At 36.3% G+C, this 16322-nt stretch overlaps 1 protein-coding gene across 2 annotated transcripts in view; it reads right to left on the reverse strand.

Moving 5' to 3' along the window:
- Positions 1-16322, reverse strand: part of AK9 (adenylate kinase 9) — a 176069-nt gene that overhangs the window by 87621 nt on the left and 72126 nt on the right. For both annotated transcript variants that reach the window (XM_033234862.1, XM_033234861.1), the window contains exons 16-17: positions 16200-16283; positions 14527-14675 (exon numbers count right to left, since the gene is read on the reverse strand). In XM_033234862.1, the coding sequence (XP_033090753.1) occupies positions 14527-14675; positions 16200-16283 (233 nt within the window). The remainder of the gene's footprint in view (positions 1-14526; positions 14676-16199; positions 16284-16322) is intronic.

Here is a 16322-nt window from a genome sequence, read left to right on the forward strand (position 1 = left end):
TCCCATTAACAGTGTATAAATCATTTCCTTTTCTTTGCATCCTTGTCAACATCTGTTGTTTTTTGACTTTTTAATAATAGCTTTTCTGACTGGTGTAAGATGCTATTTCATTGTGGTTTTAATGTGCATTTCTCTGATGATTGGTGATGTTGAGGACTTTTTTCATATGTTTGCTGGCAGCTTGTATGTCTTCTTCTCAGAAATGTCTGTTCATGTCCTTGGCCCACTTTTTAATGGCATTATTTGTTTTTCTCTTGCTGTTTGAGTTCCTTGTAGATTCTGGATATTAGCCCTTTGTCAGATGCATTGTTAGCAAACGTTTTCTTCCATTATGTAGATTCTCTGTTTACTCTATTGCTTATTTCTTCAGAAACTTTTCATTTAATTACGTCCCATTTGTCTATTTTTGTTTTTGTTGCATTTCCTTTTGAGGACTTAACTATAAATTATTTGCCTATACTAATGTCCAGAAGAGTTTTTCCTAGGTTCTCTTCTGGGATTTTTATAGTCTGACATCTTACATTTAAGTTTTTAACCCATCTTAATTTTGTATCTGGTGAGAGATAGGGATCCAGTTTATTCTGCATATGACTCTCCAATTTTCCCAGTACCATTTATTGAACAGTGTCCTTTCCACAGTGTATATGCTAGTTGACTTTGTCAAAGATCACTTGGCTGTAGGTATGTGGCTTTAGTTATTGGTTCTCTATTCTTTTCTATCGATCTAAGTGTGTTTTTAAAATACCAATACCATGCTGTTTTGGTTACTATAGCCTTGTAGTATAATTTGAAGTCTGGCAATGTGGTTTCTCCAGCTTTATTCTTTTTGCTTAAGCTTACTTTGGCTATTGGGCTCTTTCTATTGTTCTGTATGAATTTCATTTTTTTTTCTTCTAATTCTGTGAAGAATGACATTGGTAATTTTATAGGAATTGTCTTAAATCTGTAGATTGCTTTGGGTAGTATATTCATTTCAACAATATTTATTCCTCTGATCCATGAACATGGTATGTTTTCCATTTATTTGTGTTATATATGGTTTCTTTCATCAGTATTTTGTAGTTCTCCTTGTAGAGATCTTTCACCTCCTTGGTTAAATGTATTCCTGGGTATTTTATTATTTTCATAGCCATTATAAATGGGATTGAGTTCTTGATTTGGTTCTCTGCTTGACTGTTATTGGTGTAAAGAAATGCTAATTTTTGTATGTTGATTTTGTATCCTGAAACTTTACTGAAGTCATTTATCAAATCTAGGAGTCTTTTGAAGGAGTCTTTAGGGTTTTCTGGGTATAGAAACATATAATTAGTAGAGATTATTTGAGTTCCTCTTTTCCAATTTGGATGCCTTTTATTTCATTCTCTTACCTGATTGCTATAGCTAGGATTTCTAGGACTATGTTGAACAGCAGTGGTGAGACTGGGTATCTTTGTCTTGTTCCAGTTATTAGGGGGAATGCTTTTAACTTTTCCTCATTCAGTATAATGTTGGCAGTGGGTTTGTTATATATGGCTTTTATTATTTTGAGGTATGTTCCTTCTATGCCTAGTTTGGTAAGGGTTTTTATTATGAAGTGATGCTGGATTTTATTGAATGTTCTTCCTGCACCTATTGATGTTATCACATAGTTTTTTTGTTTTTAATTCTGTTTTTGTGGTGAATCACATTAATTGATTTGTGTATGTTGAACCAACCTTGCATCCCTGGAATAAAACCCACTTGATTATGCTGGATTTTCTTTGTGTATATGTTCCTGAATCTGGTTTGCTAGTATTTTATTGAGGACAGCTACATCTATGTTCATCAGGAATAATGGTCTACAGCTTTCTTTTTTTGTTGTATTCTTGTCTGGCTTTGGTATCAGAGTGATGCTGGCTTCATAGAATGAGTTAGGGAGGATTCCTTCCTCCTTGATGTTTTGGAACAGTTTTAGTCGAATTGGTAGCAGTTCTTCCTTTTACATCTAGCAGAATTTGGCTGTAAAACCATCGGGCCCTGGGCTTTTTTGTTGTTGTTATTGAGAGATTTTAAATTACTGATTCAATTCCACTACTCCTTATTGGTCTGTTCAGGTTTTCTATTTCTTCTAGTTCATCTTGGGAGGTTGTATATTTCATTTTTTTTTTTGAGACAGAGTCTTGCTCTGTCACCCAGGCTGGAGTGCAGTGGCTGGATCTCGGCTCACTGCAAACTCCGCCTCCTGGGTTTACGCCATTCTCCTGCCTCAGCCTCCCAAGTAGCTGGGACTACAGGCACCCGCCACCTCGCCCGGCTAGTTTTTTGTATTTTTTTTAGTAGAGACGGGGTTTCACCATGTTCGCCAGGATGGTCTCGATCTCCTGACCTCGTGATCCGCCCGTCTCGGCCTCCCAAAGTGCTGGGATTACAGGCTTGAGCCACCACTCCCGGCTGGTTGTATATTTCTAAGAACTTATCCATTTCCTCTAGGTTTTCCAGCTTGCATGCAGAGAGATGCTGATAGTAGTCATTAGTGATCTTTCATATTTCTGTTGCATCAGTTGTAATGACACCTTTATTATTTCTGATTTTGCTTATTTGAATGTTCTCTTTTTCACTTGATTAGCTATCAATTTTGCTTATTTTTTTAAAGAACAAACTTAATTAATTATTTGTAATGTTTTTGGTCTCAATTTCATTTAGTTGTGCAAGCTTTTGATGTGGTTTGCTCTCGTTTTTCTAGTTCTCTGAGATACAATGTTACATTGTTAATTTGAGATCTTTCTATCTTTTTGATGTAGGCTGTTAACACTGTAAAATTGCCTCTTAGCACTGTTCTTGCTGTACCTCAAACGCTTTTGGTATGTTGTGTCTATTTTCATCTGTTTCAAAACTTTAAAAAATTTCCACCTTAATTTCATCATTGATCCAACAATCATTCAGGAGCAGATTATTTAATTTCTATGCATTTGTATGGCTTTGAGGGTGCCTTTTGGTATTGATTTCTAGTTTTATTCCACTTTGGTCCAAGAATGTACTTTATATGATTTCAATTTTTAAAATATTTTTGAGACTTGTCTTGTGGCCTTGCATGTGGTCATTTGAGGATGTTCCATAGGCAGATGAAAAGAATGAATATTCTACAGGTGTAGGGTAGACTGTTCTGTAAATGTCTGTTAGGTCCATTTGGTCTAGAGTCCAGTTTAAGCCTAGAGTTTCTTTGTTGATTTTCTGCCTTAATGATCTGTCTAGTGCTGTCAGTAGAGTACTGAAGTCCCCTACTATGATTACATTGCTGTCTATCTCTTTTCTTAGGTCTAGTTGCATTTTGTTTTATGAATCTTGGTGCTGTGGTGTTCGATGCATATATATTTAGAAATGGCATTTTTCTTGTTCAGTTGATCCTTTTACAATGATATAATGACTTTGTCTTTTTTAAACTATTGTTGATTTAATATCTGTTTTATCTGATGTAAGTATAGCTACTCCTATTTGCTTTTGGTTTCCATTTGTGTGGAATATCTTTTTCCATCCCTTTACTTTGACTCTGTAAATGTATTTACCTGTTAGGTGGGTTTCTTGTATGTAGCACATGGTTGGGTTTATTTAAAAAATCCATTCCATCAGCCAATATCTTTTAAGTGGAGCATTTAGCCCATTTATGTTTAATGTTAGTATTACATGTAATATTGATAGCCTGTTGTCATAATGCTAATTATTACCTACTTGCTTTGCAGTCTCAATTCTGTTATTGCATCATAAGACCTGTAAAGAGGTCTTATACTTGCAAAGAGTTTAATATTTTCATGTGTTTTTACGATGCTGAATATCACCCTTTTGCCTTTATGTTTAGAATTCCTTTGAGCATTTGTTGTAGGTACAGTCTAGTGGTGATGAATTCCCTTATTGTTTGCTTGTATGGGAAAGACTATTTCTCCTTCATTTATAAAACTTAGTTTAGCAGGATATAAAATTCTTGCCTGGCATTTTTTAAAACCCTTTTCCCATTTAGAAAAAAAAAAAAAACTGCAGTTCATTGCCAGTACTTATTTGATTTTATATAAATGAACTCTTTGAGGCTGAAGCAAATCTGACTGATTTTCAATGTGAAAATAAAGTATAAAAACTGGTCTTGGAGTTATTTCTGAACAGAACTAACGTCAGAATCATCTGAATCATCAGAACTATTTCAGAAAAATTGGATTCATGAAATGAATCTTTGGCCAAGAACTGTATGAGAATGATGTTAACATCACGTGTAGGAATGCTACATTTTCTAGGATTTGACATTTTCAGCAATTGAGAATTACTATATTTTGTAAATGGAAATATCACTACTAAAAACAGAATGCTATAAAAAGAATGATATCTTTTATTTCCAAAGTTGCTATACTAGAGCAATAAAATAATAATAAAAGCGAGGTATTTCATGGCAAAGTTATCTCAGGGTAAACACTACAGCTGCAATTACCACCAGTGAGTATTCTAGGGGCAAATGGGAAAAGGATTAAAGAAGACCAAAAATAGGACTCTAATATCTTCTGGCTCGTAAGGTTTCTGGTGAGAAGTCTGTTGTTAGTTTAATGAGATTTCTTTTATAAGTGATTAGATGCTTCTCTCTTTCTGCTTGTAGGATTTTTTCCCCCTCACGTTGACATTAGATAGTCTGATAACTATATGCCTTGGTGAGGTACTTCTTGCACTATATCTTACCATAGTTTTATGATCTTCTTACATCTGGCTGTCTAGATCTCTGACAAAATTAAGGAAGTTTTCTTAAATTATTTCCTTAAATAGGTGTTCCACACTTTTTACTTTTTCTTCTTCTTCCTCTGGAATACCTATAACTAGTAGGTTGGGACACTATATATAATCCCATATTTCTGGAAGAGTTTATTAGTTTTTTTTTGTTTGTTTTTGTTTTTGTCTAACTAGGTTAATTCAGAAGCCCTGTCTTGCAGCTCTGAGATTGTTTCTTCTGCTTGTGCTGGGCTATTGTTAAAGCTTTCAACTGTATTTTGCAATTCCTTCAATAAATTTTTCATTTCTACAATTTAGAAAAATCTATCTCATCTTTCAAATCCTAAATTGTTTTCCTGATTTCTTTGTGTATGTTTTCAACATTCTTTTGGATTGCATTGAGTTTCTTTAAAATCTAAACCAGGAAAAGTCAAGTTCCTGAATAGACAAATAAGAAGTTCTGAAATTGAGGCAGTAATTAATAGCCTACCAACCAAAAAAAGTCAAGGACCAGAAGGATTCACAGCTGAATTATAACAGGGGTACAAAGAGGAGCTGGTACCATTCCTTCTGAAACTATCCCAAACAATAGAAAAAGAGGGACTCCTTTGTAACTCATTTTACTAGGCCAGCATCATCCTGATACCAAAACCTGGCAGGGATGCAACAACAACAATAAAATTTCAGGCCAATATCTCTGATGAACATTTATGCAAAAATCCTCAATAAAATACTGGCAAACCAAATCCAGCAGCACATCAAAAAGTTTATCCACCACGATCAAGTTGGCTTCATCCCTGGTATGCAAGGCTGGTTCAACAAATGCAAATCAATAAACATAATTCATCACATAAACAGAACCAAAGACAAAAACCATATGATTATCTTAATAGATGCAGAAAAGGCCTTTGATAAAATTCAACACCCTCTCATGCTAAAAACTCTCAATAAACTAGGTATTGATAGAATATATCTCAAAATAATAAAAGCTATTTATATCAAACTCATAGCCAATATCATACCAAATGGGCAAAAGCTGGAAGCATTCCCTTTCAAAACTGGCACAAGACAAGGATGCCCTCTCTCAACACTCCTATTCAGCATAGTATTAGAAGTTCTGGCCAGGACAATCAGGCAAGGGAAAGAAATAAATGGTATTCAGATAGGAGGAGAGGAAGTCAAATTTTCTCTCTTTGCAGGTGACATGATTGTATATTTAGAAGACCCCATCGTCTCAGCCTAAAATCTCCTTAGGCTGATAAGCAAATTCAGCAAAGTGTCAGGATACAAAATCAGTGTGCAAAAGTTGCAAGCATTCCTATGCACCAATAATAGACAAACAGAAAGCCAAATCATGAGTTAACTCTCATTTACAATTGCTACAAAGAGCATAAAATACCTAGGAATACAACATATGAGGGATGTGAAGGACCTCTTCAAGGAGAACTACAAACCACTGTTCAAGGAAATAAGAGAGGACACAAACAAATGGAAAAACATTCCATGCTCATGGATAGGAAGAATCAAATTGTGAAAATGGCCATACTGCCCAAAGTAATTTATAGATTCAATCTATCCTCATCAAGCTACCATTGACATTCTTCACAGGATTAGAAAAAACTACATTAAATTACATATGGAACCAAAAAAGAGCTCGTATAGCCAAGACAATCCTAAGCAATAAGAACCAAGCTAGAGGCATCACATTTCCTGACCTCAAACTATACTACAAGACTACAGTAACCAAAACAGAGTGATACTGGTACCAAAACAGATATATAGACCAATGGAATAGAACAGAGCCCTCAGAAATAACACCACACATCTACAACCATCTGATCTTTGACAAACCTGACAAAAACAAGCAATGGGGAAAGGATTCCCTGTTTAATAAATGCTATTGGGAAAACTGGTGAGCCATATGCAGAAAACTGAAACTGAACCCCCTCCTTTCCCCTTACACAGAAATTAACTCAGGATGAATTAAAGACTTAAACATAAGACCTAAAACCATAAAAACTCTAGAAGAAAACCTAAGTAATACCATTCAGGACATAGGCATGTGCAAAGACTTCATGACAAAAACACCAAAAGCAATTGCAACAATAGACAAAATTGACAAATAGGATCTAATTAAATTAAAGAGCTTCTGCACAGCAAAAGAAACTATCATCAGAGTGAACAGGCAAGCTACAGAATGGGAGACAATTTTTGCAATCTATCCATCTGACAAAGGGCTAATATCCAGAATCTACAAGAAACTTAAACAAATTTATAAGAAAAAAACAAACAACCCCATCAAAAAGTGGGCAAAGGATATGAACAGACACTTCTCAAAAGAAGATATTTATATGTGGCCAACAAACATATGAAAAAAAGCTCATCATCACTGGTCATTAGAGAAATGCAAATCAAAACCACAATGAGATACCATCTTACTCCAGTTAGAATGGTGATCATTAGAAAGTCAGGAAACAACAGATGCTGGAGAGAATGTGGAGAAATAGGAATACTTTTACATTGTTGGTGAGAGTGTAAATTAGTTCAACCATTGTGGAAGACAGTGTGGCGATTCCTCAAGGATCTAGAGCTAGAAATACCATTTGACCCAGCAATCCTATTACTGGGTATATACCCAAAAGATTATTAATCATTTTACTATAAAGACATATGCACATGTATGTTTATTGTGGCACTATTCACAATACCACAACACAATACTTGCAACCAACCCAAATGCCCATCAGTGATAGACTGGATAAAGAAAATGTGGCACATATACACCGTGGAATACTATGCAGCCATAAAAAAGGATGAGTTCATGTCCTTTGCAGGGACATGGATGAAGCTGGAAACCATCATTCTCAGCAAACTAACACAGGAACAGAACACAGGAACAGAAAACCAAACACCACATGTTCTCACTCACAAGTGGGAGTTGAACTATGAGAACACATGGACAAAGGGAGGGGAACATCACACAACAGAGCCTGTTGGGGGGTAGGGGACTATGGGAGATATAGCTTTAGGAGAAATACCTAATGTAGATGACGGGTTGATGGTTGCAGCAAACCACCATGGCACATGTATACCTATGTAACAAATGTGCACGTTCTGCACATGTATCCCAGAACAGATACAAAAGCATATGTATCAATTTTCATACTTCCTAACAATGTTTGAAAGTGAGGCTATCAGTACAGCCTCACTAGTACTGATTGTCAAAAAACTTTGCCAATTAGATGAGAAATTGTATCTCATTCTTTTATTTTTATTGAAACAAACATTAAAAATTTTCTTTAAAAAATTTTTTATTGCAACCTCAATTCTTGCTTGCTTCGAAGAAATAATTCAACTGAGGGGCATAAAGCAGAAGAAGAGACTAAGGTAAGTTTCAGAGCAGAAGTGAAAGTTTATTAAAAAGCTTTAGAAGGGTAAGGAAAGAAAGGAAAGGAAAGAAAAAAAGTAAAGTACAACTTGGAAGAGGGTCAAGTGGGCAACTTGAGAAACCCAGTGCCTAAAAATTTTCAATGAACCATTTGTATTTCTTCTTTGATAAAATCTGCTTATATCCCTTGCTTGCTTTTTGATCAGATATTAGATTCTCTACAGAGTTCTAAGAAATTAATGTTATATTTATTATAAATACTTTCCCCAGCTTGTCCTTTGCCTTACATTTTTGACTTGCATAATTTTTTTAGAGAGATGGTCATTATTAAATAGTCTATTGAGATTTGCTCTTACAAGTTCTTCCATTGCATTTGTGTCTGGAACTGTTGACCATTCCAAATCATTTCAATGTTAATACACTTTTTACTAGTCTAAATAAAATACCATTTTTACATTTAACTATTTAGTATATATGGAATTTATCTTTATTTTGATAGAAAGTGAGAACCTAAATAGTTTCTTCCCAACAGTTAATTTTATCAACACCGTTAAATAATTCTTTCCTTTTGGATTGTGATGTAACCTTTGGCATATACTAAATTTTTATCCACACTGAAGTTTGTTTCTGTACCCTCTTTGTAGTTCTGTTGCTTCTGGTATGTTTATCAGGCCTATATACCACTGTAGCATTACAACATATTTTACTAGTTGGTAGAGGAAGTCTCCCTCTGTCATACTTCTTTGTCGAACTGTTCTAGTCTCAAGTATTGGTTCTTTCAGATAAACTTTAGAGTCATGCTGTCAGTTTTGAAAAAAATTGATATTTTTATTAGAACTGTATCAAATCTATAAATTAACTGAGAAAGATACTTTAATAAGATTTTGTCTTTACATATAAGAATTTATGTCTCTATTTATTGATATCTGCTTTTGTTCACATTAAAAATTTTAATAATTTTATTCATGTGGATCCTTCATCTTTATTTCAAACTTAGTTATATTACATTTATGTTCTTATCACATGTGGATTGCTAAAATTCCTTTGGCTACCTTATTTCTGAATGAAATTATTAGCTCATTGTTTTTTAGATTATATTTAAAAAACAAATAGTATCAACTGCAATAATGATTATATTTCTCCTCTATTCTAATAGTTATTCCTCTTATTATGTTTCAAGGCATTGTATAAAGCTAAAATTTCTATAAATCATTAAGAATGGGTGTGACAGCAGATGGGCATGGTGGCAAGTAGTCCCAGCTTCTTGAGAGGCTGAGGTGGGAGGATCACTTGAGCCCAGGAGTTTGAGACCAGTCTGGGCAACGCAGCAAGTCTCCATCTCCCAAAAAAAAGGAGTGTCATAGGAATATCATTGTCTTGTTTCTGACTTTAAGGTTATATGGTCTGCAGTCTGAAGCCAAACTCGTTTGTCATGTTAATAAGGTATTCTGCTATCCTTAATGTGACAAGATAATTTATTGAGGTACTCATTTGAATTTTTTCTTGCTATGTTTTTTTCATCCCCACTCTGAGAAGGGAACCAGGACCTCCAATCTCCTTTTTTGGAGAAGTTTGTGTGGCAGAGCTGAATGCATTAGATGTCTTTCTGATTTCAATTTATCCCACATGATTCTGATTAAATGGAAAAAGGTCAAATACTGAGCAATTTTGGAGTAAGAAAGAGAGAAATGAAACATGATGGGCATCTCCCATGGCTTCAGGAAAAGAAGTGGCTTGAAAGGGGAGGTGCTACTGTTGTTGAAGTAGCCCAAGTTGCTCAAGTTCAGACACATTCAAAGCTAAGGTGAGGAAAGGTTTGAGGGATGAGGACTTGGGTACTTGAAGATGCAAATTTTGGATGAATCGACCACAAAGCTTTATTTTGAGAATGTATTGAGGTGATTCCTTAGTTGGGATAACTGTGGGGAGAAGGTGAAATCCTTCCCCATGATTTCATATTCTAAAGAATTCCAGAGTATGTGGCCAGGCAGAGGGGTGAGGAAGCTCTGAGGCTGGGGACTATGCCTGTTGGGGGAATGGTGAGGACAAGGGCCCCGAGAAGCCTTTACATGTGGTCTATGTCCAGTCTGGCTGTCACCAGAGAGAATCATGGAAATAGGCTCTCAAGAGTTTGATCAAATAAAATTAGAGTGGCACTTCCTTTTGACAAAAATGGTATACATTTTTGTACATTACTCATTCTTCTATCCTCTTGTGATTTTAACTTAAAAGATTTACTTTTTCTGCATTTAAACATACTATTTCTGGATTCCCTTACTCTACACTATTTTATGTTTACTTTATATTTTATCACTTGTGAATAGATATATAGATAGATAGATAGATAGATAGATAGATAGATAGATAGATAGATAGGAGACCGAGACTGGGGGAAGCAGAGGAAATAGGACACGACCCAGAGAGATGTAGGAGGCACAGAAAGACATAACGATGGTGCCAAGTATACAGATACAAAGGTGCCAAGTACATGGTGCCAAGTACACAGAAATGAACAACAGATAGGTACAGATGTTAGAGGGAAACCATGTAGACAGAGAAGCAGAGCAAATCATGTTAATGACACAGAAGAGTGCAGAGATAAGAGAACAGGCTGTGGTTAGATGTGCAGTTGGATAACAAGTCATGAGCTTCAACTGGAAAACACAGAGTGGCACGTTTGACACAAAAGGCCCATCTCCCTAGAGGTTGCTACTGTTTTTCTGTTAGGTACTGGGCAAGTACCTTTCATAAAGTCAGTGTAACAGCTTCACTCAACAAAAGTGCTCAGAGCAGTAGAAGCAGAGAACACAGCTGCTGTAGAGTAAGGTCCCATGTCCCTCTGCCTCTGCTTCGCTTGGGTGCTCTGTAGCTGGTCAAGGCGGGAGAACAGGGAGAAGTGCGAATGGTTTGGTATGAACAAAATAATTTCTGTGCATTCTCCATGACAAGGGAGTGACTCTTCTCTTCCTTTGGTAGAAACAATATCTATCATTATTTCTACATTTTTAAGGCTTTAAAATACTGTTAAACTATAATTCTAAGAAATTCTTTAAAAAATGCTTAACTGATCCATTTGCAAGTAAAATATAACCTATTTGCTTTCCCTGGACTGGATCATACATTAGGTCCAAGCGCATCAGTCATATCTATTCTACACATGGGCTGTGAGCTTCAGACAAAAACCAGAATTTAATGGGAGGCACAGTTTTAAAAATGGGATAAAAAATGGTTGCAGCAACAATTAGAAAATAAAATAAAACACTAATATCATTTATAGCAGCATCAACATACACCAAATACCTAAAAATAAACCTAATGAAAGATGTTGAAGACCTTTACCTTGAAAATTACAGAACAATGCTGGGAAAAATTAAAGAAGACCTACATTAATTATAGTCAGTCTTCTGTATCCATGGCTCTGCATCTGTGCATTCAACCAACCACGGATATAAAATATTTGGGAAAAAAAGGATGGTCACGTCTGTACTAAACATGTGCAGACTTGTTTTTCTCGTCATTATTCCCTGAACAATATAGTGTAAACAACTATTTATATACCATATACATTATATTAGGCATTATGAGTAATCTAAAGATGATTTAAAGTATATGGAAGGATGTGCATAGGTTATATGCAAATACCATGCCATTTTATACAAGGAACTTGAACATTCATGGATTTTGGTATCTGTGAGGGTCATGGAAATAATCCACTGAGGATATCCACTGAGGGTACTGAGGGATGGCTGTACAAATATTTTATGTTCATGGATTATAAGACTCAATATTGTAAAGATGATAGTCTTAGCCAAATTAATCTAATAGATACAATGCAACCTAATCAAAATGCCTGCAGAGGTGTGTGTGTGTGTGTGTGTGTGTGTGAAAATTGAGTAGCTGATTCTAAAATTTATGTGGAAGTAAAAAGGACCTACAATAGCTAAGATAATCTTAAAGAAGTAAGCAGAAGAAAACATAATGTATGACACAGAGAAGGATGCAATGACAGGAGAAACAGGGTGTTGAAGAATTCACTCCCTCAGATGTCATGATTTATTATAAAGCTACAGCAGGGCCAGGCATGGTGGATCATGCCTGTAATCCCAGCACTTTGGGAGGCCAAGGTAGGTGGATCACTTGAGGTCAGGAGTTCTAGATCACACTGGCCAACATGGTGAAATTCCGTCTTTACTAAAAAAATACAAAAAATTAGCCAGGCATGGTGGCGTACACCTGCAGTCCCAGGTACTTGGGAGGCTGAGGCAGGAGAATCGCTTGAACCCATGAGGTGGAGGTTGCAGTGAGCTGAGATCGCACCCTGCACTCCAGCCTGGGTGACAGAGCGAGACTGGCTCAAAAAAAACAAAAAAACAAAAAAACCCCAAAAAACTACAGTAGTTAAGACATGTGGCTCTGGCACAGACAAATAGACTAATGGAATAGAACAAAGAGTCTATAAAGGGACTACATATATATGGCCACTTGATACATGATAGTGGAGAAAGGATGATCTTTTCAATAAGTGGTGTTAGAGCAACTAGTTATCCATCTTGAAAAAAAATACAACTTGACCACATTGTGGTAAATGATTAGTGATGTTAAGTACCTTTTTATATGTATATTGGCTATTTGAATATTGTTTTTGATACACAAAAATTAGTTTCAAATGGACTGTAGATCCAAATATGAAAGATAAAGCAAGGTTTCCAGAAGAAAACCTAGGAGAATATCTTCCTGACTTTGGGTAGGCAAATATTTCTGAAACAGAACATGAAAAGCACTAACTGTGAAAGAAAAAATTAATAAATCTGATTTCAATAAAATTAACTCCTATTATTCAAGACAGAAGATATTTGTAAAGATCACTGCAAAATATCCAACAAAGAATCATACTCAGAATACATAGATGAAACATGAATCAAAAAAGAGACAATCCAATTTAAAAAATAAAAAACAAAACCTCCAAAACCCCAAAACAACGTGGGCATATGACTTGTACAGGCCCACCTCAAAGGAGCATATCTCTAGCTGCTTATGAAGAATAGTTCTCCTAATCATAAAGATCATAGAACTGATGATGGGTAAAACTGTCTCCTCCACAGGTCTCTGGTCTTTTGAGAAATGACAACCTGATACGAGCTTGGGAGTTAAAATCTCATATGATTTAAACGGTTCCAGAGCTACAGTTTACCATCTAATACTATAAATATTCCTGTATCAGAAGTGTAGGACTACTTGTGGATTTATATCCTCCAGAATAAACTCTGAAGAGAATGGAGAAAAATTTCACTCAAGAGCAAATATGGTAATTCCACACTCCCAAACATGTCTGTCACTTGCAGATCTCCTCTGCGATGGTTTCTCTTACCTCCCAGGCAGAGATGATGGCTCTGACCTTCATGGAATTCCTACATCTCATACACATCTATTTGCCTCTAGCACATGATAACTCAGCTATTGGTTTACATGTCAGTTCAGTCTTCCCTACCTGATGGATAGCTCCTTAAAGGAAAGGGCTGTGTTTAATCCATCTTCAGATTCCTGGTATCTAACACAGTATGGGGCAGATAGTAGGTACTCATAATATTTCTGAAGGACTAAATGGATGATAGAACAACCAGAAGACAGACATGCAGAAAACTTTGAAAGGTCTGTATGGGAAGCTCAAAGGGAGCCATGGGAATCTGAGAGTCAGAGAGGCTGGTAGAGCCTGGGGCTTGAGGAAACCACCCAATGTGTTACAAAAAGGTTCCATACTCTAACATCATATATATTTTCTTCACATAGTAATTTTAAGCTAAATCACAGAGATATACAGAAGTTCATCAAGGGCTGAAAAGATTAGTTCTGCTTTTGATTTTGCTCTGAACGTTTACTTAAGATCTTTGTACAAAACAGACCCACATGAATATCCTGTTCTTTATAAACAAACAATGGGCCTTCTGACCTGCCATTGATAGATAGCATTTGAGGATTTTTTTCCCCTTTAGACTGGAACAGCACATGTGTGTCCACTCATCTCCCCTATGAACGCATGTTCAAGTTGGTTGGATGAAACTAATTAACCATGGAGCAAAATTTGTCTTGGCTTATAATTAATCAGTTCATAGATGAAACATACAACTTTGGTACCTAGTGCCAATATGCATCATCTTTTAACCGAACTGAATCAAAGACAATAAAATTTAATGAATAATTAATTTCAAAGCATAAAGTTATATTACATAATTTTGTTTATAATTGAAAATTTACCAAAGAGCATCAGTAGTTGTTCACTGGGGTACTTCGCACTTAACAATGCTGACTACACAATGTACATGAATTTGAAGGCTACAAATTTCAACACCATAAGACTCTAAAATAATTATACACATACTAGATTAACATTTTCTCAGTAATAGTTAAGTCACTGATAAGAATTACCCGACTAGATTTTTTACCTCTCCAAGGACTTCTTGTAAGATTTCAGCATATTTTTCATATGGCTGTTCAAAGTTCATATCCTGTGACATTTTTATAGTCTCCTCAATCATGGACACAACCTCTGGATGATCTGCAGTTACCTCTTCTATCGAGTCTTCTGTTGGGGCTAAAGTAAAATAAGCTGATAAATTAATGCCATTAATAATGTTAGTGGACAATACTACTTGCGATAAAACATGATTGATAATATCTGACCCAAGAAAGTATTATTTTTGTGTCACTGCAGCACATGTTGGAAGGAGGGAGAAATAAGACTCTGGAGAGGAAATGTTAAGTCAGGAATCACAGCACCACAAACTCTCAGAAAAGTGACTTAAAGCCAGTGCAGCAGAATGAAAGTGAGAGGCAGGAATAAAGTCATGTCTGGCAGGAGTCAAAACCAGGGAAGAAATGTAGGGGCCAGAGGATTCCAGGAGTCAAGTGAAAACACAAGCATCTAGGGAATGAGTCAAAAAACAAGATGAATACTTCCAGTTACTAGCACGAGACTACAAGGGACAGTAAGGGGACAAGAGGTAGGCAAGTTGGAGGGGATGGAGAAAAGGTGGTATAGGCTGGTGTTTCAAGTGTTACACTTGATTCTTGTCCTCTTTGGTGTTGAAGTGTGTCCTTGCCCAGCTGAGTTGGCTCTCAGGCTGCATGGTGATGTAAATCTTTGTTCATCTGCTACTCTAATGAGATAGGAGTTTGGCAGTTTCACCTGACTCCTGCATTTGCAGGAGTTTGAATTCTGCATTTGCAGTCAAGCTTCTGAGCCTCTGCCTCAGGGTTCCATCTCTCAGGGTCTCTAGCAGGAGCCAGACTGATCCCAACCCAAAAAAATCCCAAAGGGCCTTCAAAAGCAGTTGCCTGCTTCCCTCCCTGTCTGAAAGTGTTCTCAGGGATCAAAAGACTCACAGTTCCTGAAAGCCAGAGCAGAAAAGTCAAGAACCCATGATCTTACTGCGCCCATGGGAGTGGGTACATAATGAAGCAGAAACAGCCAGGCAAAGATGCGAAATGTGCTAGAAGCCGCTAATTGTCCACCCAATATCCATTAGCCTCTTCCTTCACACAGCAACCCTCATTTTATCAAGGCTAGCAATGTGCCCAGCTGAAAAACTACATCTCTCAACTTCCCTTATAGCTTGGACAGTCAATAAGAGGCAAGCAGAGTTTGTGTGTGTGTCCACACATGTGTGTGTGTGTGTGTGTGCACTTGCCTGCACATGAGCTCCTCACACTTGGCTGACTCAGCTAACTGCCAGTTTTTGTCCTTTGCTTTCCTTTTCCTTTCCCTTTCCAGTGTTCCTGCTAGGTACACTGATGTCATGGCTGGAGCTCCAGCAGCCATCTTGTGGCTTATTATAGTGGCTGCGTGCCAGGGATGGCAGAGCAGAAAGATAGACTGCCTGTCTTCCCAATATTCTTTTTCACCAAAACAACATATCATGTATTAGTTTTTCAATGTTCTTGCATGTCCAACTTTTCATAATAGAGTAGCCATTAAAATAGAGTACTTGGGTGTTAATCATGCTTTCATTTTTTTAAAAAATCACACATTTCTTCTTCTAAATTCTGAGGGAACTACTTGTGTTTTTTTTTAGAACCACAATTATAAAAGAATAAAATTATCCAAATATGAATTTACCTGTATCTGAATACAACTTTACATCTTGACCAGCATCTTGAGAATGCCTTCTAAATGTGGATATTTCACCAGATTCTTTTCCATCTGTGAATAAAACATTGTGAATTCCTAAAGAACGGTATT

Source organism: Trachypithecus francoisi, unplaced genomic scaffold (genome assembly GCF_009764315.1).
Source record: "Trachypithecus francoisi isolate TF-2019V2 unplaced genomic scaffold, Tfra_2.0 Lachesis_group15, whole genome shotgun sequence".
Lineage (NCBI taxonomy): Eukaryota > Metazoa > Chordata > Mammalia > Primates > Cercopithecidae > Trachypithecus > Trachypithecus francoisi.